At 34.2% G+C, this 25,706-nt stretch overlaps 1 protein-coding gene across 5 annotated transcripts; it reads right to left on the reverse strand.

Moving 5' to 3' along the window:
* Positions 1-492: 492 nt before the first annotated feature.
* C19H18orf54 (chromosome 19 C18orf54 homolog) lies at positions 493-25,704 on the reverse strand. 5 transcript variants are annotated; one of them, XR_015727624.1, is made up of 10 exons: positions 25,508-25,644; positions 24,754-24,849; positions 22,777-23,102; positions 20,930-21,718; positions 20,467-20,617; positions 17,471-17,573; positions 11,887-12,018; positions 11,096-11,197; positions 10,333-10,403; positions 4,271-4,313 (listed from the first exon to the last, which is right to left on the reverse strand). XR_015727624.1 is itself a non-coding variant. In XM_045790133.2 (9 exons), exons 3-9 carry the CDS (start codon positions 23,084-23,086, stop codon positions 4,241-4,243), a joined length of 1,629 nt encoding a protein of 542 aa, XP_045646089.2. In that variant the 5' UTR covers positions 23,087-23,102; positions 24,754-24,849; positions 25,578-25,704; the 3' UTR covers positions 493-4,240. The 5 variants fall into 5 exon arrangements, 4 of the variants coding, with proteins under 4 accessions (XP_045646089.2, XP_045646091.2, XP_045646088.2 ...); XM_045790133.2 differs by lacking the exon at positions 11,096-11,197 and having other exon boundaries at positions 493-4,313; positions 25,578-25,704; XM_045790135.2 differs by lacking the exon at positions 11,096-11,197 and having other exon boundaries at positions 493-4,313; positions 21,413-21,718.
* Between the last annotated feature and the right edge of the window lie 2 nt (positions 25,705-25,706).

The raw sequence follows: 25,706 nt of genomic DNA on the forward strand, positions 1-25,706 counted from the left end.
TGCCATCCAGTGGGCTGCAGCTACCCCTTCTTCAGGGAGGTCTGAACCCAAATCTTAGGCCCCCTACTTCCAAGAGGTACCCAAGTGCCTCTTCCTTCAGTACTCTCTCTCAGTTCTGGGTTACCATATAGAATTCACATATCTCTTTTCTTTGGCCACAGTTTAAAACTTTTTTATGTTAAACTTCCCTTGTTATAATCACTACATGTTTTCTGTTTCTAGATTGGATCCAGACTAGTTTCCCATCAAGCCAGGCTCAAAGAAGTGATACAATGAAAGCCAGTCACTGAAAGTTTTCCTAGACGTAGTCCTAAATCTGTAAAATAATTTGTATATCTGATGAAATGCAAAATATATGAAAACTAAAAAATCTTAGCTTCAAGGGCTCAAAAGGTTAGAAGGTTTATAGGTGTCATCCAAAATACGTACACATGTTGATCCTATCTGATAAATAGTGGCAGCAATGTCAAAAAACAAATAGGTTTAATTTACTTCATTTTAAGGATTTGCAGAACATCACATAAATAAAAATATGGTTTCTCCTTTCTTGAGCCTACAATCTTAGAGAGAACTAGGCTTACAATCATCAGTCATTTTAAGTTTACATGTTGTTCCTGGTTATACAATGTAATGTAAGAGGTGTTATACAATGTAAGAGATGCTACCATAAAGGAGATAAAAATCAATCCTGTAACTTTTGAAACATTTTCTCCCCTGGAGATACAATGTGGTAAAGAGACACTATTCAATATAAGAACAAGAAATATAATAGCTAAATGAGTGATGGGTAGGGAAAAAGGAAAGCCAACCAATCAAGTCTGGAAAAATGTTAGAATATGTGGAAAAGAAAGTACAACATTCGGTCAGAACTTTAAAAAAATGGTAGAGTAAGCTTTACATAACCAGTATGAAAGAAAACTGTTTCAAGTATAGGAAATAATATGCACAAAGGTGAGAATATACATAGAAAGTCTGGGAGAATGAGTAAAGCAATTTAAACACAGTAAATTTCTGAAATAAATTAGTAATGCTATAATGGTGGTGTTACAACAGGGTCTTACAAAGACCAGTCAGCCTGTCTTCAATGCAAGGGCTGAAAGTCAGGGGAAGGAATTTTTAAGGTTGAAATAGGTATTAGAAGGCCAGGCTCCTCTTAGTTAAGGTAAGGTAAAAGTTGTTATATTTGTTACATTCTTAGAAAAGTTGCTATATTGTGAGAAAAGCTGTTATATAAGTCTGGTCTAGAGTAAGGACAATGCAGAACTGGGAGGGTAAAAAGCAGATATTTTTGTTCAAAAAAGGAAAATGATCTTAGTCACAGCTGAAAATAAAGAAGAAAGAAAACAGAGAAATAGGAAAGGAATCATTTCAAATGTTGTGGGGAAAAAATGTAACAATATAACCTGAATTGTTATAACCCGAATATACGTTCGGGTTTAGGCCTAGGTTGTCCGAACCATTATGTGATAGGCACTACAACACAACAGGACACATAACCATGTATAAAACATCCAATCAATACATGGAATAGAATGATACAGTCTTTCACATTTGAAGAAACTTCAGTTGCTCAGAAATTATCAACTTTATTAGCCTTTTGCTTCTTTTCACGATACTTGCCTTTTGGCAAGTTCAAGTCTCCGTAGCACTTCCACCAAACAGGTTTTGAAACACAGTTAACATTGGAAAAGGAAAGATGAAACAAAAATTCAAATCCATGAGTGATTCTATGTATTCAAAACATGGGGGGGGGGATCTTGTCATGATTTATCTTTAAAAAATATTTTGGTAGAACTCTATGTAATTTAATAAGATGTTATCCTAAACATTAAATGTAACACCAAAAAAAAAAAATCCACATTTATAAACTTCAAGAAATAACAAAACTAGAAAGACATATAACCCAAACAAACCCAAGACAGTGTTCCTCGATTTGGTCAGAAATCTCTATGAAGCTGAAATGTGCTAACACAGAAATACTGAAAGTAAAATTCCTACTAGTAATGAAGAACATACAGTTTTGAGTCTTCATATACTCATCACACCTTTATCCTTTGATCTCAAAAAAAAATTTGGAAGTAGGTTTGTTAAATTTTTTTCATACTCAACTAAAAATCTGAAATGCCTTTTCAAAATTCCTTTTCTACCTATACTTTTAAATATACCTAAAAGAAAGGGGTTGATAAACATGTATATTCTCACTGCAATTTTTAAAACCTATAATTGTTCCCATTGTCTTCTTTTAATTTCCAACTCAGCAATCTCAATACTGTTGTCACCCTTTTCCCCCTGGAAAACTCACAATAAAAAATCCTGAAATATTTAACATGTAATTATATCAATTCTTTAGAGAATTTCATGAACATTTATAGTTGACTCTCCTATACTTTTTTTTAAAGTTGGAATTATTTTAATAAAGCTAATTCCCTTTTTAGGTAAATGATTAAGCTTCCATATTTGACACAAGAGGAAAAATACTTCTTTAGTAAGTATAATCAAGTTTCTTAAAATATTAGTTATAATATAAAAATTTCGAAGGCTTATCTTACTTAGCATTGGAGATATTTTCTTGCAAATGACAGCACTAACCAAATCAGTGCTGTTCAGCCATTATAGTACAATCCCTTTTAGAAATGCTTTTTAGGCATACTAAATACTAAGTCTGATCAATGTATATGCAATTAGAAGTTTATTATCTGATGTATTCATCTTCTCTGCTTTCTATAGAATTTAACGGTGGATTTGGCTAAGCCTGGAACATGATCAACCCAGATCCACCTCATGTACACCCACTTAAAATCTGCATTTTTAACAGCCAGCCATAACTTTCATCATCAAAGTAATGCCTTGTTTGACTATATGCAAACTATATGTTTTGAAGAAGACAATAATCAGAAAATAGAATGTCCGTAGTAGAAATACCTCCACAGAGTAAACAAAACACACTTAATGGCAAGTCACTCTCAAACTGGGCAAAAACAACTGTATGGTGGTAACTCTGACTCACTGGCCAAGAAAAAAATGACAGGGTTCACACTATAGTTTTTGACATGTAAGATCTACAACAAAGGTCTTATGTAGTGCTTTAAACTTGAGGGGAAAAAATTCTTCGACACAATGTACTTAGAAATTTTTTTTGACAGTAAAGCTACCTAATGAAGATGCTGCAATTTGTACTGTTTGTATACATACACTCATATTCTTTCATTTCATCAGGCTTTTAAAATATGCTTTATGATTTAATTCCTAGTTTTGTTGGTAAAGATGCTTTCTTGCTTATTAGAAGTTTACTTGGTAGAAAATGCAAAATCACAGAGCTCTGCCGAGTTCCAGCTAGAGACAAACTTTACAGATTGCTTTAAAGAAAGTTCAGCTCTTACAAAATAGCTTTATAATACACAGTTGCTTCTGGATTTTCCACATTCATTTTAAGTTTACTTAACAAATTGCATAAAGCAATTGGTCACTGATCTCATAATTTTTTCTGGTTTGAGTTAACCTCAAAACTAAAATCTGGGAAATAATATCAAAATATTAAATTCTCAAATATACTCCCAAAAATGTTTTGTAAACTGTCAAGAGATATCAAGATTATCTTACACAGATTCAAAATCAAAGCATTAATTAAATGAGTTTTTTTCTCGGATTTCACAACATAAAACATTCCTTTTAGCACTGTATCATCCCATTATTAAATTAATGCTATTTGCAAATACAACATATCTTTAATATTTAAAAAATTAAAAGTAACATACTTATATATGGATAAGATATACCATAACCATTTTGATATTCCTTTAACCTATTTAAAAGTAGATGATACTTGTATCAAAAAGTCTAAAGAGATTTTGGATAGAAACCAGGAAGAGTTTCTTAATAATCCAGAACCAGATGATAAAATGATGAGGACGCTCAAGAAGATTAAGTCCATGTAATAAGCTTCAATAACAGACATCATCCATCTTTGAATATTGGACATTTGCTGGCCTGAAGACCAAAGTCAGATTGTAGGACACAATGTGGGTCCTTCCAGTTCACATTCTGGTATTTTGGCATAAAATGAGGATAGGTCACAAAACCTATGCACATTTTCAAGTTTGTTTTTTAAAAAAATATATAAAACTTGAACGAATCACAGAATAATGTATGGCTTATAATTTGTCAGTTTAAGCAATAGGAAAAAAAATACATCTTTGTTCTGTGATGACTATTTATTGGTTGGACTGTTTTATTTTCCTCTTCACATTTTCGGTGACTGTTTCCCACTGGTATCATCAACCAGGTCTCTCAGGCGAGATAAATGGTGCAAAGCCCTTCATTAAAAAGTATAAAACACATTATAAACCAATATTAAGGACTGAACAGACAATGCAGAAAAAAATGGTGATTACATTGTTTATTAACTTCAAAATTAGTATGAGAAATGAATTTATAGAATAAGTATCAAACATTAAGAATTTTTCTTTATAAAACCTTGAGATCTGAATAACTGAGGGCTAAAATCATTCATTTAAATTTTACAAACATTTACTTTAAAAAATATATTTTTGACATTCAAGGTTTTTTTTTTCAAGTTTGCCAAGTTTAATAATAATAGGTTTTATTTGTATCACACTTAACAAACATTTTGTTCATGTCATTTTCACAATAGTTCTGTGAAATTATACCTTTCCTTTCGGAATACTGTTTATATCATTTAAGAAAGAAAGTACATTCATTAAGATGTATATTCAGGATAACTAAAACTTTAAAAATTGCACTGAAGGATCTGTTACAGTTGAGGAAAACTCATTTTTATTAAGCTAAGGGGAAATAAATGACAATTATGTGGTATTACACCAACAAACCTGGTTTTTTTTTTTCTCTAAAATAAAGCTAAGATTATAGGTCAGGTCTCAGTGAAGAAAACTTAAATCATCCCTCAAACAAACCAAGAAAACAGAGGCCCTTAACTTCCCAGTCTTCCTCTAAAAATATTCTTCCTTTTTCCTTTTCTCTATTATTCATTCAGATCCTTAAAGACCACCCACAAATTGTCAGTTAATCAACCATTTTTCAGATCTCTGATAAATAAGAGACCAACAAAAACAAATGTAACAATTATGATGTGCTGTAATTTCTAAGTTGAGTTGAAAGGTGGTGACTATAAAACCCTATTTTTACAGTCTCTAACACAGGCTTGGTAAATGTATATTAAATGAAATACATCTTCCACTTGATCCAGGATATGGAAATGGAAGAAACTAGCACTGTTAATTACTGCATTATATCTATTTCCCTATACTCTACTTCTTGGACACTTTTACTCAAACGTAATAAGAATCTGGATTTTGCCATCCTTTTGGCAACTTCAGTTAATTTTTGAGATTCTCATCTTTATTAACTGACAATAAATCACCTAAAGTTATTATGCAATCAGAGGTAAAATTAATTAGACACTATCATTTCTACATCCCATAGTAATATCTCTTTACCTAAAAAAATTATTTTCTTCCTAGAGACACACATTTATGAGATAGAAGATAATCTGTGAATATACTTCAGACTTAGATCTACCTTTTTCTTTTCAGGCTTATTATTTAGCAACCTACGATTCAAAAGAAAGAGGGGCACTTGGCTGGCTCAGTCAGTGGAGCCTGAGACTCTTGATCTTGGGGTTGTGAGTTCAAGCCCCACTCTGGGTGTAGAGATTGCTTAAAAATAAAATCTTAAGGGGCGCCTGGGTGGCTCAGTTGTTAAGCATCTGCCTTTGGCTCAGGGCGTGATCCCAGGGTCCTGAGATCAAGCCCCACATCGGGCTCCCCGCTCCACTGGGAGCCTGCTTCTTCCTCTCCCACTCCCCCTGCTTATGTTCCCTCTCTTGCTGGCTCTCTCTCTGTCAGATAAATAAATAAAATCTTTAAAAATAAATAAATAAAATCTTAAAAAAAGGAAGGGCAGGGGGGAGGAGGGGAGGGAAGGAGGGGGTTGGGGCGGAGGAAGGGGGGAGGGAGGAAGGAGGAGAGGGACGGAGGAAAGGGGAAGAAGGGAGGAAGGAAGGGGTAAGCAGCTAGAGTCTTCTCTCACTGTTTACAACTCTGAGGGCCACAGATCCCCTGGATTTAGAGAGTGTATGAAACTGGATGGGGGAAAAAATCCTCATCTTTATTTTTTCACTAAATGCTCTCTGTAAATTAGCATTTCCTTCCATTATGAATTTAAGCAACAGACCAAAATCTGTGACCTCATATGCCACAGAAATCAGAGATATTTTCTATCACATTGTAGTCATTGCAGGTATCTCAAAATAGCTTTTATATTTACCACTACTTAAAAATTACAATTTATATATAATAGTTACAAAATTACATTAATTATTAACCCCATTGCTAAAACATATATATTCTAAATCTTTCCGCCTACAGTCCAAAAGTTATGACATAACTGGCCAACTGTTAGACAACTCTGAGCCTTGTTATTCATCCACCGAACAGTGAAGTCTCACTGGTGCCCCAGGCATTGATGCTTTCAATATTCCCTTTCTCTGTTTGCTGATCAACATGTGAAAGGTAAATAAAAGACCACAGCATGGTTTAACACTTTTATTCAAGTTATGTAAAACGCCTTCATACTAATATGGTTTTACAAAATGAATTTTAACTTACCTGTATTTTAAATGTCTTATTTAAATGCATTAACAAAAAAGCACATATTACTAATTAGAAATTCATTCTAGTATTTTCATAATTATAACTCAATATAACTGGCTTCCTTTCTAGTCATATTTTATGTCTTTAAAAAACAATGTTAGGGAGAAAGGAGAACGATGGGAAGGAAAGGGAGGGGTGTAGTATGACGGGAATGAAAAAAAAAGCTATGCAGAAATGTGAAATCAGCTACACAATCAGCTAGCAGTTCCTTTCATTCAACCTGTATCTGCCCTGCTAAGAATAAGACAATCTACTTAGAGAAGAGGCTATCAAAAGTGATTTGCTATTATGTGTAGGGACAAGCACTGAATAAAATTATAGAAGGAAATTATTCTTGAGTTTCTTCTCTAAAAAAGTGAAAAAGCAAGCTAATAGGGAATATATCAATTTAAGAGTTACGTTACATACAACACTGAATAGTCACTCACCTTAAAAATTAAAATAAAAAAAAACTCATGTCTTATTGTGAGAAAGTATCTATCAATGAGCATTGAATAGAAATCAACCCAAAGAAACTCATTAACGGACTGTATATAAAGGCAATTTAATTATACTTTAACTTACTGTTATCTTGTATCTGGTTTCCTATTAGTACTGCTATACTGGTTGCTCGTAAATACTGTTTGCTGGCCTATATTCAGCCTAGTGTCCAGCAACAACTGAACAAACTGCCAACCACTCCATAGGTCTTAGTAGAGTACATTAGAATAAAAGAAAATCTTTGCTCTAGGATCATGTTTTGCAAATCTGAGAGATAATTCTATTTCTAGTATAGAATGAAGACCAGAAAATTGAGCAAGAAAAGAGAACTGAGAAACAGGATTTTCTAGCTATCATTAAGTGTTCACGGCATGGCCTTTAGTACTGAGAACTATAAAATCTTACACATTCATTTCCAAATTATATATAAAACAACATATTCCAGAGCCAATACAAATAATTTTTGGATGACTGATGATTTTGCAATCATCTCCTACTGCTCACCTTTATAGCATATGTGCAATATACTATTGCTCATTCTTCACAGCCAACCTGGGCAGAGGAGCTGGTGGCTTACATCACATGTAAGATTCTAGAAAAGGCCCCTGCTCAAAAACTACAATTTTTTCATTTGCTAAGATGACAAATTTCTCTTAAGACAAGCCTAAAAATAGGTTTTTATTGAGTTCTTAATATGTACATGCATAAGACAAAGCTAAGAATTGCAGGGATACAAAACAATTACAATTTAGATTCCTCCTAAAAGTAAAATCCCTCTGAAAAAAATAACATTTTAAGCTACTCAATCATTTATACTTCAGGTCCAATGGGTCTTCCTAGAGAGCAGTTATTTCTAATGGAAGAACATAATAAAACTGAGTGTCCAACAGAGTAAACAGAACCCATACTAAGAGCTTGACATTTCCTAAGGCTAATGAAAAATATTTTAAAACTGGTTGTCAATCAAACTGTTAAAAGCAAGAACTGTTATTTGAGGGGTGGGGAGAGACATAATAGGACTTTTCATCCTAGGAAAGGTCATTAAAGCACCAAAGGTACAATCTGCAACTTTTGTAGAAGCTGAGTCTGTTCATTTTGAATTATGAAAAGATGACTATAAACCTAACCTGAACAATTTGAATTTCAAATTGTCCTTAAAATAATCTACAGATTAAAAATAACGAAAACATGTACTAACATACTTCTAAAAGTTTAAACTTGCTTCATAACAGTACAAATGCCTTACTGATAATACCTTTGAAATGTTAAGTAAAAGCCAAATTAAGACTGCCCCAGTTAATCTACCAGAATCAACAGCTAAAAGCTATTTAACAAAACATGAATCTTACTCTCTGAAAATGGCATTCTATATGTAGGCAAGATTATTGATTGTCTAAGCTAGAAAAAAGTTACTAGTATTAAAATTCTTTTAGCTAATAGTAAAAGTACCTACAATTAATATCAATTTTTGTGGTCATTTAATTACTTATGGCCCACTGTTCATCTTCACCAAGAAAAACATCTTCCAGGCTATGTACTTTAACTCAGAAAACACATATAAGTCTGTGACACAAGCTCAATATAAATATTTTTGAGAAGGGCGCCTGGGTGACTCAGTCGGTTAAACGTCTGCCTTTGGCTTAGATCATGATTCCAGGGTCCTGGGATCGAGGCCCAAGTTGGGCTTCCTGTTCAGCAGGGCGTCTGCTTCTCCCTCTCCCTCTGACCCTCCCCCCCGCTTGTGCTCGCTCGTGTTTTCTCCTGCTCTCTTTCTCAAATAAATAAATAAAATCTTTTTTAAAAAACTGTTTAAATAAAAAAATTAATGTTTTTAAGAGACACAGAGAGCTTGAGGTCATCTACTAAATATAAATTTTAAAGCAGAATGAGGGCTTTATCCTAGATAATCAATTGAGGCCCTGCACTAGCATAAATGGATAATGTACCACTATCATTAATAAGGGGAGTGTTAGGAACACGTGCTATAGAATCAGACTATCTGGTTTGAATCCCATGCTACCTCTTACTAGCTATGTGACCTTGGACAAGTTACTTTATTACTTGACCTTTATTACCTGATCTGAATTGTGAAAATAATGATAGTACTTAACCTCATAGGGTTGTAAAGATCACATGAATTACATTCAAAAGCACTAAGAACACTGACACTTGCTAAGTGTTATTCACTGACTCCTACTAGATAGGAACACTATACCCAAGTTCTATGGCAAGCTATAAAGAAAGAGGCATTATTTCTACCCAGAAATAATGGGTAAAAAACCATATATACATGTATTTTTAAACTATGGAAACAAAAAAATATGTGTGTGTGTATACACACACATACACATACATATCATGGCATTAGAGTCCTAAGTTTACATGTCTAGTGTTTCACTTTTCCACCACTTCCTTAGAAAACCAAATCCTCAGCAAATTCTGAAAGGACAAAAGGTAGACAATATTTGTTTAGCCCCACTTATAGCCAAGTGAGATGATATTACTAAAGTAAAAAATTTCAATCTTAGCACGTCCTAAAGTTCAGTATTCCATCTTCTGAGGGTACTTCATATTCACACAATCAAACCCATAAATAAAGACCATTCCCTTTGCCAACAGCATGACCATGGGAAACATTTGTATTCATCTCCACATTTTACTTAAAATAATGTAACTAAGGAAAAAGTAGATTAACATCTTTATGTCATTTAGAGCTACTTTTATATCTAGGACATTACGTCCACTTTAGGTTTCTGTGGAGATATGTCAAATAATGATACATTTATGATTATTATATTTATTCTAGAAGGAATCATAAAAACACATTTCATGAACAAGTTGTTCTTTCATGATATCCGTACCAATACTATCTCAAATTGTTGCTATTAGTTGGAAATGAAAAGAGAATCTCTTTAAGGCACTCAAATCCATTATACTTAGGTGTCTAAGGTTATCTCATTAGGTCCTAAGAACATTTTAATAGAAAATAGTACAAGTTTAAGAGAAAACTTCAGCATTAAACAATGTTCCATAAAGCTTAAATATACCAAGTATATCTATTCTTAGAACTACTTAATTCCTCCTACAATCTTCTGATTTCCAAGGAATGGCTAAAACGGATTTGTATCCATAATATATTCAGAAATTAGTAGAGAATACTTACTTTTGAAGTGACCTAGTAATAGGAACCATACTCTCTTTCAACTGTAATTTAGAGAAACTGTCTTCTGAAACCTATTAAAACACCAAATATAACAAGATATTGAAAATATTATGTAACTATAAACATAAATACTATATAATACGTGAATAATACGAACAAAAAACATTGTCTGCATTTCCAAGGAAATAATTCTAGCAAATAATTTTCAGTGAAACATTACATACTTTCTCTTTATTCTAGGGGTGCCTGGGTGGCTCAGTCGGTTAAGTATCCACCTTCGGCTCAGGTCATGATCCGAGGGTCCTGAGATCAAGCCCCATGTCTGGCTCCCTGTCAGTGGGGAGCCTGCTTCTCCCTCTCCCACTGCCCCCCTCCCTGCTTGTGCTCTCTCTGTCAAATAAATAAATAAAATCTTTTTTAAAAATAAATATTTTCTCTTTATTCTAAAAATATAACTACTATTTAGATTCATCTTTCAAGTATGCTTCTAAATGTATGTCCAATGAAAATAAAACCTTGACTTGAAATTATAACCATAAGAACAAGGTTATGTCTCAATGATGTTTAAAAAAGAATGGAATATACTCTATATGTTAATGTAATAATCATTAAAATGTACAGACAAAAATTAAGTAATACAATTCAGGGTGTGACAGTTCCCAAGAGCTGATCCATTCATTTGTAATTAAAACTGAATTTCATAAAGTTCTACTGAATAAGAATAACAAAACAATGACAACAAAAATATTTATTAAGTATTTACCAGCTATTTTTTATCAGGTGCCAAGTACTATATAATAAGTACTTCACATAGTTTGTCTCAATTTATCTTCTCAACCTCATTTTACAGAACAGGAAGCTGAAACTAAAGAGGTTAAGTGATTTGTACAAATATTGCACTTGCTAGTTAAGTGGCAGAATTAGAATTCACAATCAGATTTGGGAGAATATAAATCTCTGTAAACATTATACTACTGTGAAGAAAAGTCAATCCCTACAGAACAGCAGCCCAAAGCACAAAGAGATTTCCAAGTTCCTAGGAAATAACACAAAAACACAATGGTTTTAAAATAAAATTTTACATCAACTGTAAGAAGAGCCAAACTCATGGTAACAAAACAAAATTCCAGAAGACAAAGGTTATGTGGAGAAGTCTAAGGTTGAAAAGGGTTTCCAAGCCTCCCCAAATATAAATACAAAAAGTTGGATTATACAGATAATTTTGTAGGGCGTTAAAAAACAACTCTTAAAATCCTTCCATACTACAATTGTAATGTTGTTAAATCTAAATAAGATGTTGTATTTACAGCCAACCATGAACTAAAAAGAACAATCCATTCAGGGGTACACACAACTACAGAAATTTAATAGTATTAAATTTGAGTAAGTTAATCTCTGAAAAAAAATAGCACAACTTTACAGCATGTGCTATGTGGCATGCTTATTAACATAAAATTATAGTGGTTAAGCTAAAAAAGATCTAGGAAGAAATCAAATCTTCACAGATCTCAATTCACATTCGCAGATCTCAATTGATAGATTAAGTCTGCTTACTTGCTTAATGTCCTCTTTCAGTTCTTCTGTTTTATTCTGATTAAAACTTTCTTGTACTGCTTGAAGATTAAATAACATTTGTTTCAGGGCTTCAACAGGACCATGATGTTTCCCTCCAGAAAGGGTACAGCTCTGAGATTAAAACAGATGAATGATTAACCAAGCAATTCAGGAAGGAAAAAGTTATATTTTGCATTATTTTCCCCCAATATAAAATTAGTGCAAAAATTCAAACAAGACAATAATATGTTTTGAAAAAATCAAAATTATAACTCAACACCTCCCCTTCCCCAGTCCCTAGATGAAGTTACTTACAGACAACCATTTTTAAAGTTTGGCAATATTCTTTCTAGTCTCTGCTCTTTTCAAATGAACAGTACACCTTCACATTTGCAATGCATTCATTTATACATTTAAAATCATAGGTTTTTAGAACTGAAAGATCTTCAGAGATCAGGTAGGCCAACATGCTCTTTTTGGGTATGTAAATGAAGCTGTTTATCAGCGGAACAAGGACTAGAATTTCAAATATAGAATTCTCCAAACACTTTTAAGTATTTTTTCTCACAGAGAATGCTAGCTTTTCACCTATTCATTGGCCACACATTCCTTGCTACCTAAAGAACACTCTTACCTCAATTATCACTGATCTTACCTGTGTCCAAGGAGGGCAACAATACTATATAATGTGGTCAGGATTCTTTTAAGAGACTCTAGAAGGGATATTTTTAAACTTCTTTTTAAAAGTCTTCTTACCAAACTATTATTTTTACATCTTCCATATTACATACATCTTCAATATTATGTTATACATATTTCACCAAAATTTTAAAAATAAAGAAAAATAAACAGGGCTTAAGGATCCAATTATCCTTGGGGAATCTGGGTGGCCCAGTTGGTTGATCGTCCAACTCTTGGTTTTGGCTCAGGTCATGATCTCTGGGTCATGGGATCGAGCCCTGTGTTGGGGAGTCTGCTTGGGATTCTCTTCCTTCCCTCTCTCTCTGCCCCTCCATCCCTCCCTCTCTCTCTCAAATAAAAATAAATAAATATTTTTTTTTAAAAAAAAAGGATCCAATTAGCTTTATACTCCTCATTCTGACTTGTGGACAGCACCTGAAGCATTATCTCTAAATTACCTCCATCCAGCACTGACTTAGAAGAATTTCTGGCTGCCTGATGCCAACCATAAAGGCTACAAAAGCCTGCCTCTAGAGTGAATTTTTCATGCAAACTAGTGATCAGAGTTCAAAAAAAAAAAAAAACAACAACGAAACAGGTTATATGAACTGTTTGTGCCATTCGCTAATAAATATTTAATAAATTTTGGTATGTTTGATAGAATTTGTCCTGAGACTCACCATTAACACCTGGTAGTGAATGTCTTGGAGTATATCTTTTTGTATAGCTTTCTCAGAACTATAGTAATGTTTCACATATTCAATAAACAAATAATTTAAACCAAATGGAATGTGCTTTAAACTCAATATGTACAATAAAAGTGAACCACCTAACAGTATTACAATTGAACAACATGACCACAATGAAAGTGGTTGGGAAGAAAATAATTAACCAAGGTAACTTTGGAAAGCAGTGCTTTGACTGGATATTGTGAGGCTAAGATAAAAAGAACTATACATAAATAATGTGATCTAGTTAGTAAATTTGTTTCTTACAAGTATGTGGATTAACAATTGTCAAAGTATGTGTATGCTAAGAATACATGAATAGTTAAGGGATTATGGATAATAGATGGGATTCTCACCAGTGGAAAGAAGTTACAAATAAGGAACACGAAAGGCCAAAACAAATCCTATAGAACTGCAGTCAGAGATATCAGTACAAACTCATGATTTTATACATACATATAAAATATACAGATAAAGAAATAAAGACGTGCATGTGTGGATTTGTAAACATACATGTTTCCTAGATCTGCCTGCTGAGGAAGTCAAGAATGAATAACATTCTAGTAGCAACAAGCACGACTAGTGCCCAGATCTTAGTTTCTAAATGCCATTTTTCCAAAAAAACAAAACAAAACAAAACAAAACAACAAAACGAAACAAAACCATGGCCCCACAGAGAAGTGCTCAAAAAAAGGATGAGGGGGCGCCTGGGTGGCACAGCGGTTAATTTGGCTCAGGGCGTGATCCCAGAGTTACAGGATCAGCCCCACATCAGGCTCTTCGTCTATGAGCGTGCTTCTTCCTCTCCCACTCCCCCGGCTTGTGTTCCCTCTCTCGCTGGCTGTCTCTATCTCTGTCAAATAAATAAATAAAATCTTTAAAAAAAAAAAAAAAAAGGATGAGAACATGTCAAAAGGACACAGGGGCCAACCTGAAGGAACTCATTATGGCCAAAACTGGAACAATTTGAGCAACAAAATAACAATATTGTGTTAAAAACATAGAATAAATATCTATTTATGAGTACCTATCGCTATAAATAATTTAATTAATATATGGGGAGGAGAAGGAACAGTTTTTCATTCTACAAGAATTTAAAAGAAAATCCACCAATGGATGCTAAAATTAGTGAGTGACATTTTGAGACTATTTGCACAGTGTCAAAGTATATCCCCATATTTATTAATTACAAGGGGAAACTGTAATTTTACTAAAGAGAGAGCCAGTAAACTCCAAGTGTTCAAGGTTAACATCACAAGTATTAACATATTATAATTTCACATATTATTAACATATTGCTTAACATATTGCTATGGACTGAATGTTTGTGTCCCCCTAAAATTCTTATGTTGAAGCCTAATCCCAATGTAATGGTATCTGGAGAAAGGACTTTTGTGAGGTAATTAAGTCACAAGGGTAGAGCCCTCATGAATGGGATTAGTGCCCTTATAAGAGACACAAGAGAGCTTTCTTCCTCCCTGTTATCTGCCATGAGAGATCACAGGTAGAAGATGGCCACCTGCAAACTAGGAAGCAGGACCTCACCAGACATCTTGATCTTGGACTTCTCAGCCTCCAGAACTGTGAGAAATAAATGTTTGTTGCTTAAGCCACCAGGTCTATGGCATACTTATTACAGGAGCCCAACTAAGACACATATCAGTAAATCAATGTTATTAATATATCGTGAACCCTCTGGTATGATGCACTAAGAAGGGCATAGTATGATTTCTGCTGCATTCTTGCCAAAAGCATAACCTCATTCTAATCGTGAGAAAACTTTAGACAAACCCAAATTGAGGAACTATCTACAAACTAATCAACCAACCAGTACTCTTTAAAAGTATCAAGGTCATGACAGACAAGGACAGACGAGGAATTTCGCAGACTGAAGTAGATTAAAGAGACATGAAACTAACTACAACGTTGGACCCTGGAACAGGACATTGGTAGAAAACTAGTGAAATCAGAGTAAGGTCTGTAGTTCAGGTAAAGGAATTGTACCTATCTTAATTCCTTGTTTGTGATCATTATAGTATGATATGTGAGATGATAACATTAGGGAAGCTGAAAGAAGGGTGATAAGAACTTTCTGTACATCTAAAATTATTAAAAACAAAACAAAAACAACCTGGTAGTGAGATTATGTGTGTATTGGCAGGGGAAAAGGGACCAGCTGGTTAGTATTTAACATTCACCCATCTCAAACTTAAAAAGAACTTCTGCAAATTTTTTCCTCTACCAGTGCTCTTTACCTAAGTAAATGCCACCACCCAATCTTTTAGCTGCTTGACTTCAACATCTTGGATTCATTATTCGAATTCTGTCTCCATCCTACTAGGTCTACCTTCAAAATACATGCCAAGTCTACCCAATTCTGACTACCTCCTAATGTACCCACCCCAAGCCAATCTTACCCAGAAAGACTACAAAAGTTTCCTAACTGGGTTCCCTGCTCCTTCACCAGCCCCTTCTAAGTCTGTGCTCCATACAGCTGCCATTTTATATTTTAAAATGTAGATCTGATCATTTCATTCCTCCACTCAAAACCCTCCAGTGATTTCTCATCTCATCTAAATAAACCATAAAATCTTCACTCCATCACTTATAAGACCCTACATGATCTGGTTCATGGTTACCACTCCCATCTTACCTCTTACCATCCCTTCCCTTGTTCATTCTGATCTTGCTATCTTACTGGACTCTAATATTCCTTGAACATGCCAAATACAATTCTGCCTTGGGGTTTCTGCACTTACTATTACCTCTACATGTAAAATTATTTCCCCATGTGTATTTGGCTTATTCACTCATTTTAGATTTTTGCTCAAATATCACCTCATTAGAGAGATCATTCCTGACTACCCTAGCTAAAATTATACCGTTTTTCTATCCCAAATAATTTTTCTTCATAACACTTACAGCGCTCCCTTATATAAAATCACACATTATATTTTTCTTTAGTTTGTCTAATTGGAATAAAAAATCCAGGGGCGCCTGGGTGGCACAGCGGTTAAGCATCTGCCTTCGGCTCAGGGCGTGATCCCGGCGTGATGGGATCGAGCCCCACATCAGGCTCCTCCACTATGAGCCTGCTTCTTCCTCTCCCACTCCCCCTGCTTGTGTTCCCTCTCTTGCTGGCTGTCTCTATCTCTGTCCAATAAATAAACAAAATCTTTAAAAAAAAAAAAAATCCAAGACACAAGGATTTCCTCCTTCTTATTCACTACTAGGGATACAGTTTCTAAAAAAAGTGCTTAGTACTCAAATATTTGCCAAATAAATATTTGATAATAATGCTTCACTTATACAGTATCTGCAATAGTATCTTACACAAAGTTCTAAGGTCAAACATATTCTGACAGCCTCTGGTAAATTTCACAGAAGGAGTTCATTTTATTACATTTTTCAGCTAATTTTTGAGTGTTTAACCTCTCAAATCTTTCATATTTTTAGACCCCAAAAGTATGATTTCAATATTTAACAGCCATGGCTACATTTCTACTATGTCAAATGATACATAATTTCTTATGTGCACATATACACATTTATACTTTATTTTAGGGTTACTTGCAAGATGCACATATGTTGATTTTGCAAAATTGGATAATTTTCCTATTTTAAATTATAGAGATTTATCATATTCTCTTAGAAACACAACTCCCAATAATCAAAAATATAACCTACTCTATAATGATACGGTTTATATATTGCCCCAAAAAAACAAAACAAAAAACCATGATAATTTAAGTTCTCTGTAGAGTTCAATCCCAGGTCCCTCTACTTTAGAATACTAAAACAAAATTATTAATAATTCTAGGAGCGATGGTTTTATGCACTTGTGTTGAAAAAGAGGCAATTTGGGCGCCTGGGTGGCTCAGATGGTTAAGTGTCTGCCTTCAGCTCAGGTCATCATCTCCAAGTCCTGGGATCAACCCCCACATGGGGCTCCCAGCTCAGCAGGGAGTCTGCTTCTCCCTCTCCCTCTGCCTCTCCCCCTGCCTGTACTCTCTCTGTCTCTCAAATAAATAAATCTTCAAAAAAAAAAAAAAGAAGTAAAAAAAAGAAAAAGAAGGAATTTGAATCATTTCGTTTTTTAACATCTTAGAAATTAAAATCTGTATATTAGTCATAAATCCTCCTTTAATAAGATAAAAAGATTTAACTTCACCCACCTGATTATCATTATTTAAAAAATCTTCAAGGAACCCTTTAGCACACCTTGCTTTTGAAGTTTGTTGAGGACTATCATCAGAGTTAACAGGAACAGGAGATTTGCTAAATAGGATTTAAGGATAGAAGATAGTAAGTAAGTTCCCAATTTAAAAAATTAGACAGTGTATAACTGAGTAGTTATCATTTAAACAGAAATAGTCACCAAGAAACAACCATTACAGATATGATTCATATTGATTTTGCTTGGTAATTCCCTCATCTTCTCTCTAAACTGACACCAGAATCTAACCCTCCCTATCTCCTTATTTCTCCTTTAAAGCTTTAAGGAAAAACTATGAAGAAGGTAAAAACACTAGTCTTTAACTAAATAAATAAGCCTTCAACTATAGGCTATACTCCAAAATCTTGTTTGTTTGAAATAAGCAGTACATTTTTCCAAATAAACACAGTTACCCAATGATAGTAAAAAATATATGAGTTTCTACTGGAATGGCAGTAACATGCTCTTCCATGTCAAAGCAATAGGACTTGCCCTCCAGAACTAACATTAACAAAGAAGACAGATTACAGTGGGAAAAAGATCAATTTTGAAATTAAAATTCCAGAGTTCAAATCCCAATCCCACTCACTATGTGATTCTATGTAAATTATTTATCTAAACTTTAGTTTTACACTTGTAGTCCTACTTATCTCACAAAAGTATTGCATAAATTAACTATATGTACCTGGAACATGTAATAGATGCTCAATAAATATTAGTTTATTTCTTGATGTTTCAAGGGATAGTAGACCAAAGGGCAACCCCAGCAAAAGTCAGAATTTTCCCAACACAAATTCTATCAGCCACAGAGAATAAATAAACTCATTCTCTCTCGTATTCATATATCAATATAAAATACGTTTCTGGGGAGACTGGGTGGCTCAGGCAGTTAAACGTCTGCCTTTGGCTCAGGTCATGATCCCAGGGTCCTGAGATGGAGTGGGCTCCTTGCTCAGCAGGGAGCCTGCTTCTCTCTCTGCTTCCCGCTCCCTCTGCTTGTGTATGTGTGTTCTCTCTCTCTCTCTCTGACAAATAAATAAATAAATAACCTTTAATAAAAAATAAAAAAATAAAATGTGTTTCCAACTCAAGTGCTAAGATACCTAAGAATCTTTCTCTAACATTTAAACGTCACAATTCTAATTTTTTCTTAATAATTAACAGTACTTCATTATTGACTCATTTGATTTGTAGCTTACTATGAGCCTTTCTTGCTCCCAAGTAGTCTTTTTGCCTATTCTTTATGAAAGGAGTTTGCACATCCTTTCACTACCATCAAAAAGCATTTACCAGATCACTGAAGATGAGTGTGGGGTACATAGGGATTCATTATACTCTTCTTCTACTTTTGTATTTCTTTGAAATTTTCCATTATAAAAATGTTAAATAAACAAACAAAAAAGTAATTATCTGATTGTGGTTCTGTTCTACCTTCTAGTATACTACCCTTGGCACTTCTTAATTTTTGTTTTGATGATATATTGACAGTAAGTTGTCAACATCACACTAAGGTCAGGTCTATTCCTTCTCCTCACAATCCATCATTCATTTTATATACAAACATACCCATCACAATATGAATTCAATCTTCCAGAAGTCAAATTCTATACACAAGGTACTGGACCAAACCAATGATCGTAATAATAATCACACAAGCGTAAATTATATTATCTAATTACATAATACACCCATTCTGGTTCAAAGTGAAAGCAAAGTTATGGTACTTTACAAAGACCAACTGACAAGAAAATAATAAATTAGAAAATAAGTTTAAGAATTAAGTGAGCTAGTTATTAACCCAAGTTTTAAAAAAATAAAGATACTATTGAACCAACAATTGAGAAATGAAGCTAAAATAGAAAAACAAAATATCCTGGATAATCATCACCACTATTAACAATTACAAGAGAGCTCATCCTAAGTCAGAAATTGTCCTAAGTACCTTTTATATATTTTCTAATCAAACGAATTCTCACAGCAACACCAAGTAGAAAAACAACTTATATAAGGTCTTATACAAGGTAGAAGTAACTTGTACAATGTAGAATTTATACAAAGCTGTAGTAACTTGTAAAAAGCAGAAGTATAACTCATACAAGGTGTCAGCAAAGAAGTCAGAGAGCTGGGATTCCAAACCAGAATTATACTCAAGCGTCCACATTCAAAAAAATAAGATGTTCAACTGAGAAGTGATAAAAAATGGATACAGGAATTAACCGACTCGGTCTATAACAGACCACAACAGAATGAAAGTTTAGACAACAGAATATAAATTATCAGAGCCTACGGCAGGATACAGGGTTACCAAGAATGCATTTCTGATGAGTTCAGATGTAATAATATCACTAAGGAAAAAAGCTTTCCTACCTAAGCTCAATTCTTACTTCACACTCACATTCGTAGGAATTAGGTAAGCAGTTTAAATCATTCTGAGAAGCTATGTCACAGGAAGATTAAGCACACAAATGAAAATAATCTTAGAAACCACAAAAATTTATACCACAGACCATACCAAAAAATGCACCACTGTTTAAGGAAAATAACTAAGAAAAAGTAAGATATAAATGAAAAGAAATGGATAATTGCATAGCTCCATATATAGAGAGAATATAGGAGAAAAAACTTAAAAAGAAAATAACAAGAATTTCATATCCTCAAACTGCAAAATAGTTGCTTTTGGCTTGAATCTTCATATTAAACATAAATCAGTATTTTATAGTGCAACACAAGAGACATGTAGCAAAGACAAAAGTTATATAATGTGCTTAAGGTTATGAAACATTACACCATCTTGTGGTAACAACTGAAAAATGCAATTTAAAGAAACAACACAAAGCAATGTTCTATACAATTAACATATTAATTATCACTGAGTTACTTAAAAAATAAATCAGCTGTTCGCATGACATTTTTCATTTGGAAAACTAAGAAGTTTTTCCATTGTAACTTACGTACAAAGTAACAGGAATATTTTCCCATGATCTTTCTGCTTCAAGTTTATCTAATGAACAAGGACTATCATCCTTTTTTGTAGACTTCGGTAACTCTTTAGAACAATGCTCTAGATTTCTCTTGGCCTTCAGAATAAGCAATTCGATTTTGTCACCTAATTTAAAAGATTAAATTAATTCAAGAGAAAAAAACAAAGCACAGCAAAATCTCAAAGGCAACAAATAAGAATTCAGATAATTTGGAATATACACGTAACTGTAACAATAAACTTTTTTAATATGACATTTCAAAGAAAAGGGTAGAAAAGACATTTCCTAGGCACAAAATGCTACATAAATGAAGACCATAAGTGTTCAAAAATCTATCATCTGATCATTACATCAAGAATATAGCATAAAAGCTCCTAGACATTAGGTCAAATTTACAGCACTTCCTTTGGTTCTTAAAAACAAAACAAAACAATTACCACTGAATGGCTTTTTGGTTTGTCCTGGGAGAACTGGATTCTCACATTGACACTGGCTATGTTCAGAATCACATTTATATTCATTAACTAATCCTTTATCATCACTCAAGGAGTCTGAAATGTTTGAGGGTTCAAAACAATATTCAAAACTATCTAATTTATTCATAAGTCGAGAAGTTCTTTGTGCCTGGTAACTATGTCTAGGGGAACACTGATCTTCTTTAAATATTTTAGAAATCCTTTGACTATTTGTATCAGGTAGCAAGTCTTGATGGTGGAGCCAGACTGGGTATGTGAAATCAGGTAGACTAGTTATTCCTGAAACATTAAGGTCAGATTTCTGGCTAGTGAGCCATCTTGGGTAATTCTTTTCAAGACTGTGTTCTGAACTGTCTTTGAAAGACAACTTCTTGGAAAATGATAGAGATGGTTCAGAAACGCACTTATTAGTCTTATTCACAAGTTTTGGGTTTTTTAGCCTACCACGTTGCTTTCCATTTATATTTGTGTATACAACAGGAGTGACTAAGTTATCTTTGCACATGGGAGTGGAAGGTTGTTGAAAATTTTTATTCTTTTCAGTATCAGATGAACTCAGTCTTCGAATGCATTTCTTGTTTTTCTTGCTAATTCGGTGACTTGATCCAATGCAAGTTAAAGAAAATGATCCATCTGCTGGAAGTTTTAACAGATCATCAGTTGTTAGACTAATGGAGTCTATGTCATTAACAGTCTTTCTTCTACAGGATAAGGAGGAAGAGCTTTTTTTGGGATCAAGATTTTCAAAAGCTGAAAAACAAAGCACAGTTCTGTTTATTTTCCTATATTACATATAACAATACTTCACCATACTCAACAGTAAATAGAATTAAGAATTTAAGAACCATTTTTGCTGCTTCTCTTTATCTTCACTAAAGCTTTGATTAAAGTATAAAAGGTATAGGTTGATGAAATACAGTGTGCTTTTTCCTCACATCTCTCCAATTTACTTTAACTAAGTTCTACACTTTTCTCTCCAACTCCTAAATTTTCCCTTGTTCTTTAATCTGTTTCTTCAACTTTTTTCATCTAGACATACCTGATGCACTAATACACTCACATTAATATTGGTCACTCAACACTGGCTGCAACACAGAAGAAATTATGCTATTAAATTAGGTGGAAAAATAGTTTGCTTTCTGCCTACTAAACCTGCAATATCATTAACACAAAGAGAACAGCTGTTCTAATACTCTTCTGGAATATAGTGCCCACATACTTCTAAGAGTTGAATGTAAAGTTTTTCCATACTAGGGCCATTCCATAAGTACTTAGTGAAGTGTTACCTGGGTTATCAACAGATGCATTTTCCAAACTTGTCTTTGTGGAAGCCTTATCAAGGAAAAACTCTTTAACATTTTATATTATTGCCCCACAGCATACAGATCAGGAAGACTAATAGAACCTTATTCTCTCAATTGGGATTAATCAAGTATAAATTCAGAAAGACAGGTTTGTTTAAAGTCATTAAGCTAGTTAATGAAACCTAGAACCACCAAGTCAATGCTGTTTCCATTATGCTATAATAAAATGGCTTAAGGGTTTAGGATCAACCACCTGCTCTTATAAGTTACATTCATCACCTTCCCTCCATGGTCACAAGAAAATTTTAGCTGAAAATTCCTGAGAAGCAGAGAATTAGAAAATCATTTAAGAAAAATATCCAGACCTCAATATTATAAAAGTCACTTTTACCCCAAAGAAATAAAAAAAAAAAAGTGTCTAGTTTTTCAAGGCTACATCTCTCAAATGTTTTAAATCAGTGGACAAAAAAATAAAAAATAAAAAATAAAAAAATAAAAGCATACCATTGTTTGGTTTATAAATATAGTTGGAGAATTCTGGCATATTAGCAGAACATCTATCAATGTTAATCTTTCCAGTGCTTGCACCAGGATACATTTGGCTTAAATCAAAATCATCAATATAGGCCTGTAGAGCCTGAGATGCAGAACTATACAGTTTATCCTTATACTGAAAAGAGCCATCAGAGTTAGAGGAATTACTACCACTCAGGTTGCAGCTTGCTAACAGAGAAGATACTGAAGATTGCCGAGAACAAACTCTGTGTTTTGTAACTGATTTTGCCATTGCTTCCTCAAAATGGGTTATTTCCATTCATTTCTCTTAAAAACTGTAATACAAAAACAATAGGTTAAGCTTTCATTAAAACGAATAACAGCCATACAAAGAGAAATTACTAAATATGTAAACTTTTTATAATCTTCTTTAAACAATAAAATCCATTTCTATCATCCTTTTAAGGCATTGCACATTATAGATTTTCTATTATTGTAATTATTGTGAATTCCTTCATTAATTTAGAAACATTTATTGAGTACCTACTATGTTCCTAGAATTTTGTATACATGATTATCTATGAATAGTACCAAGGAAAGAGTACTCACTATTTTTAAGCCCTAAAAACTTCTGAGGTACAGTCTTTTCTTAAAGGGAAAGATTCTATGACATCACAATACCTAACATTCCTCTATACAAAATATTTTTCAATTCATAAGCCTACTATCACGCATTACAGACAGTAGGTGCTCAATAAATCTTTAAAGGCATCAAAAGAGGTATTAGAAACAAGTAGAAACAACAGAGATGAATATACACTTTCAATGTTGTAAATGCCAATATGTAACTTTAGCCAACACTTTCCCCCAGGAAAACTCAAGAACAAAATAATTTACAATATTTATTATAAAGAAACTACCAAGTTCATTGAGCTAGCAAAATGCTCTTTTCCTAAAACAACATTGCTAATCATTTTCTCACCATTTATGGCGTTACCGTTACCATTTCCACTTACGTTAAACAGATTTACCCACTCTTTTAAAAGAGACTTAGATAATTTGGAAATGGACAACATATTCATCTTACTGTTTTTCATTACTAAAATTGAGAGAATTCCTGTATACCTTAAGATAGTAATAGGATCTACATTTGAAAAACTAAAAAGTAACACTTCAGTATATGATGCGACATTCTTTTAAAAAATTAAATCAGTGGAAATGGATCTTCTGTATTAAAAATGAAAAATTAATGTCCAGGACTTAACAAACCCTATAATGTTATAAAGTTAATACATTTAGCTTTGCGGTATAATTTTGGGAATGTTTAAGTTATAACAACTTTTAATGTAACTTTTAATGTAATCTTAATATCTGTCAAATTTGACTTTAAAATACTGAAAATTTTCCATTTAAAGACAGAGTAAAACATCATCCTGCCTCAGCTCTAAAGTATGCATCTACCTTTGCAAGAGAGCTGACAGCGATCAGTGGAAGCAGCAGCAGAACATAAGATTACGGTTATTTAGCCTCTTTGATTTCCCTGAATGCTGTGATGTTGGTATCTCTCTAAAGAATGGCTAGACTAAATCAGCTTTACTCTTTCTTTACCCCTTTCACTAATGATGTTTAAATTTTCTCAAGTAAATATTGCTTGGCCAAACATTTTCTCCCTTATTCCAACACAGTACAGGTCACCAATTTTATTTTAAAAACAAACCTCTGAAAGATAAGGCTGTTGGATTACAGTTCTCAGTAAGTGGGTAATAACATTTATTTTAATTCACAGGAGGCAGAAAAAAAATCCACAATGAATCTTTATTGTGGAAAGCTTCCAAAAGTATACAAAAGTAGAACGAAGAGTTTAATAAAACCCTATGCACCCATCATTCTTCTTCAAACAATTACCAACATACCCCAACTTTTATCCACCCACTTCTCCCCACTTCCGCCGCAGGATTGTTTGGAAGCAAATTCAATGTATCTTACCATTTCTTCCGTAAACACTTCCGTTCCTATCACCAAAAGGAAATCCATCATTTCGAAGAATAAAATGTTAAACGAATGGCAAAAAATTTCAACCACCTTTGATTCAAAAACAGAATGTTCAGTGTTAAATAAACAATGGGTACAGCTCACAGGAAATGAACAACTTCCTAGAAACAACAGCTCTGTGATTTATGTTTTGAAACCTAACATTTGTTTATTCTACAGCAAAAAAACAAGAATTCGTGAACCCGGAAAGCGAAAATCGCTGGCGCCCCCGCACGAGAGCATCTCTTTCCCACCCGATGCGTTGGGGTTCAACCCTTCCGCCCTTACCTAGGAAACACCCACCCTTCGGGATTCCAGCACCCCCGGCAGTCACAGACACAGGCTTCACGTAAGTACTTCCATCCAGAAACCACTTATTAGGCAGCAAGCGTGAGCTCCCCCGTGGGCGGACGAGTTTTTCCGAGGGGACAGCCCCTAAACCCAATCCCCTTTCCGCCCCGCCCTCTTCAATTGACGCCTCGAACCTCAAGAGGCCCATATCAAGTCCCCTTGGTCTCGTTCAGGGGCCTTCCCCACTCGGGAGCCTCCCGATAAAGGTGTTCTATTCCTAGGGGAATGTCCACTCGCGCCTTCCCTCAGGAGACATCTTCCTCTTCCCTCCGCGCCACTCTTTTTCTAGCCTTTCCCAAGGGCTGTCAAAAGATGGGACGCCTCCTGAAAATACACCCGCTTTTCGAGCCGAACTCACCGACCAAGTCGCCAAAAGGGATAGAAACGCACACGTCCCACAACTCTCCACCAAAGTCCACGCCTGTTACCTGACGGAAGACGCGACAAAGCATCCCCGACCCAGACACCGCCCCGCCTCAGGCTCGCTTGCTCTATGCCTGCTCCGCCGTCACAGCGGAGCGCAACGCCCGCGCTCGCTTTCAAACTGATCCAACATG

Source organism: Ursus americanus, chromosome 19 (assembly GCF_024610735.1).
Source record: "Ursus americanus isolate L20-20 chromosome 19, mUrsAme1.1.p, whole genome shotgun sequence".
NCBI lineage: Eukaryota > Metazoa > Chordata > Mammalia > Carnivora > Ursidae > Ursus > Ursus americanus.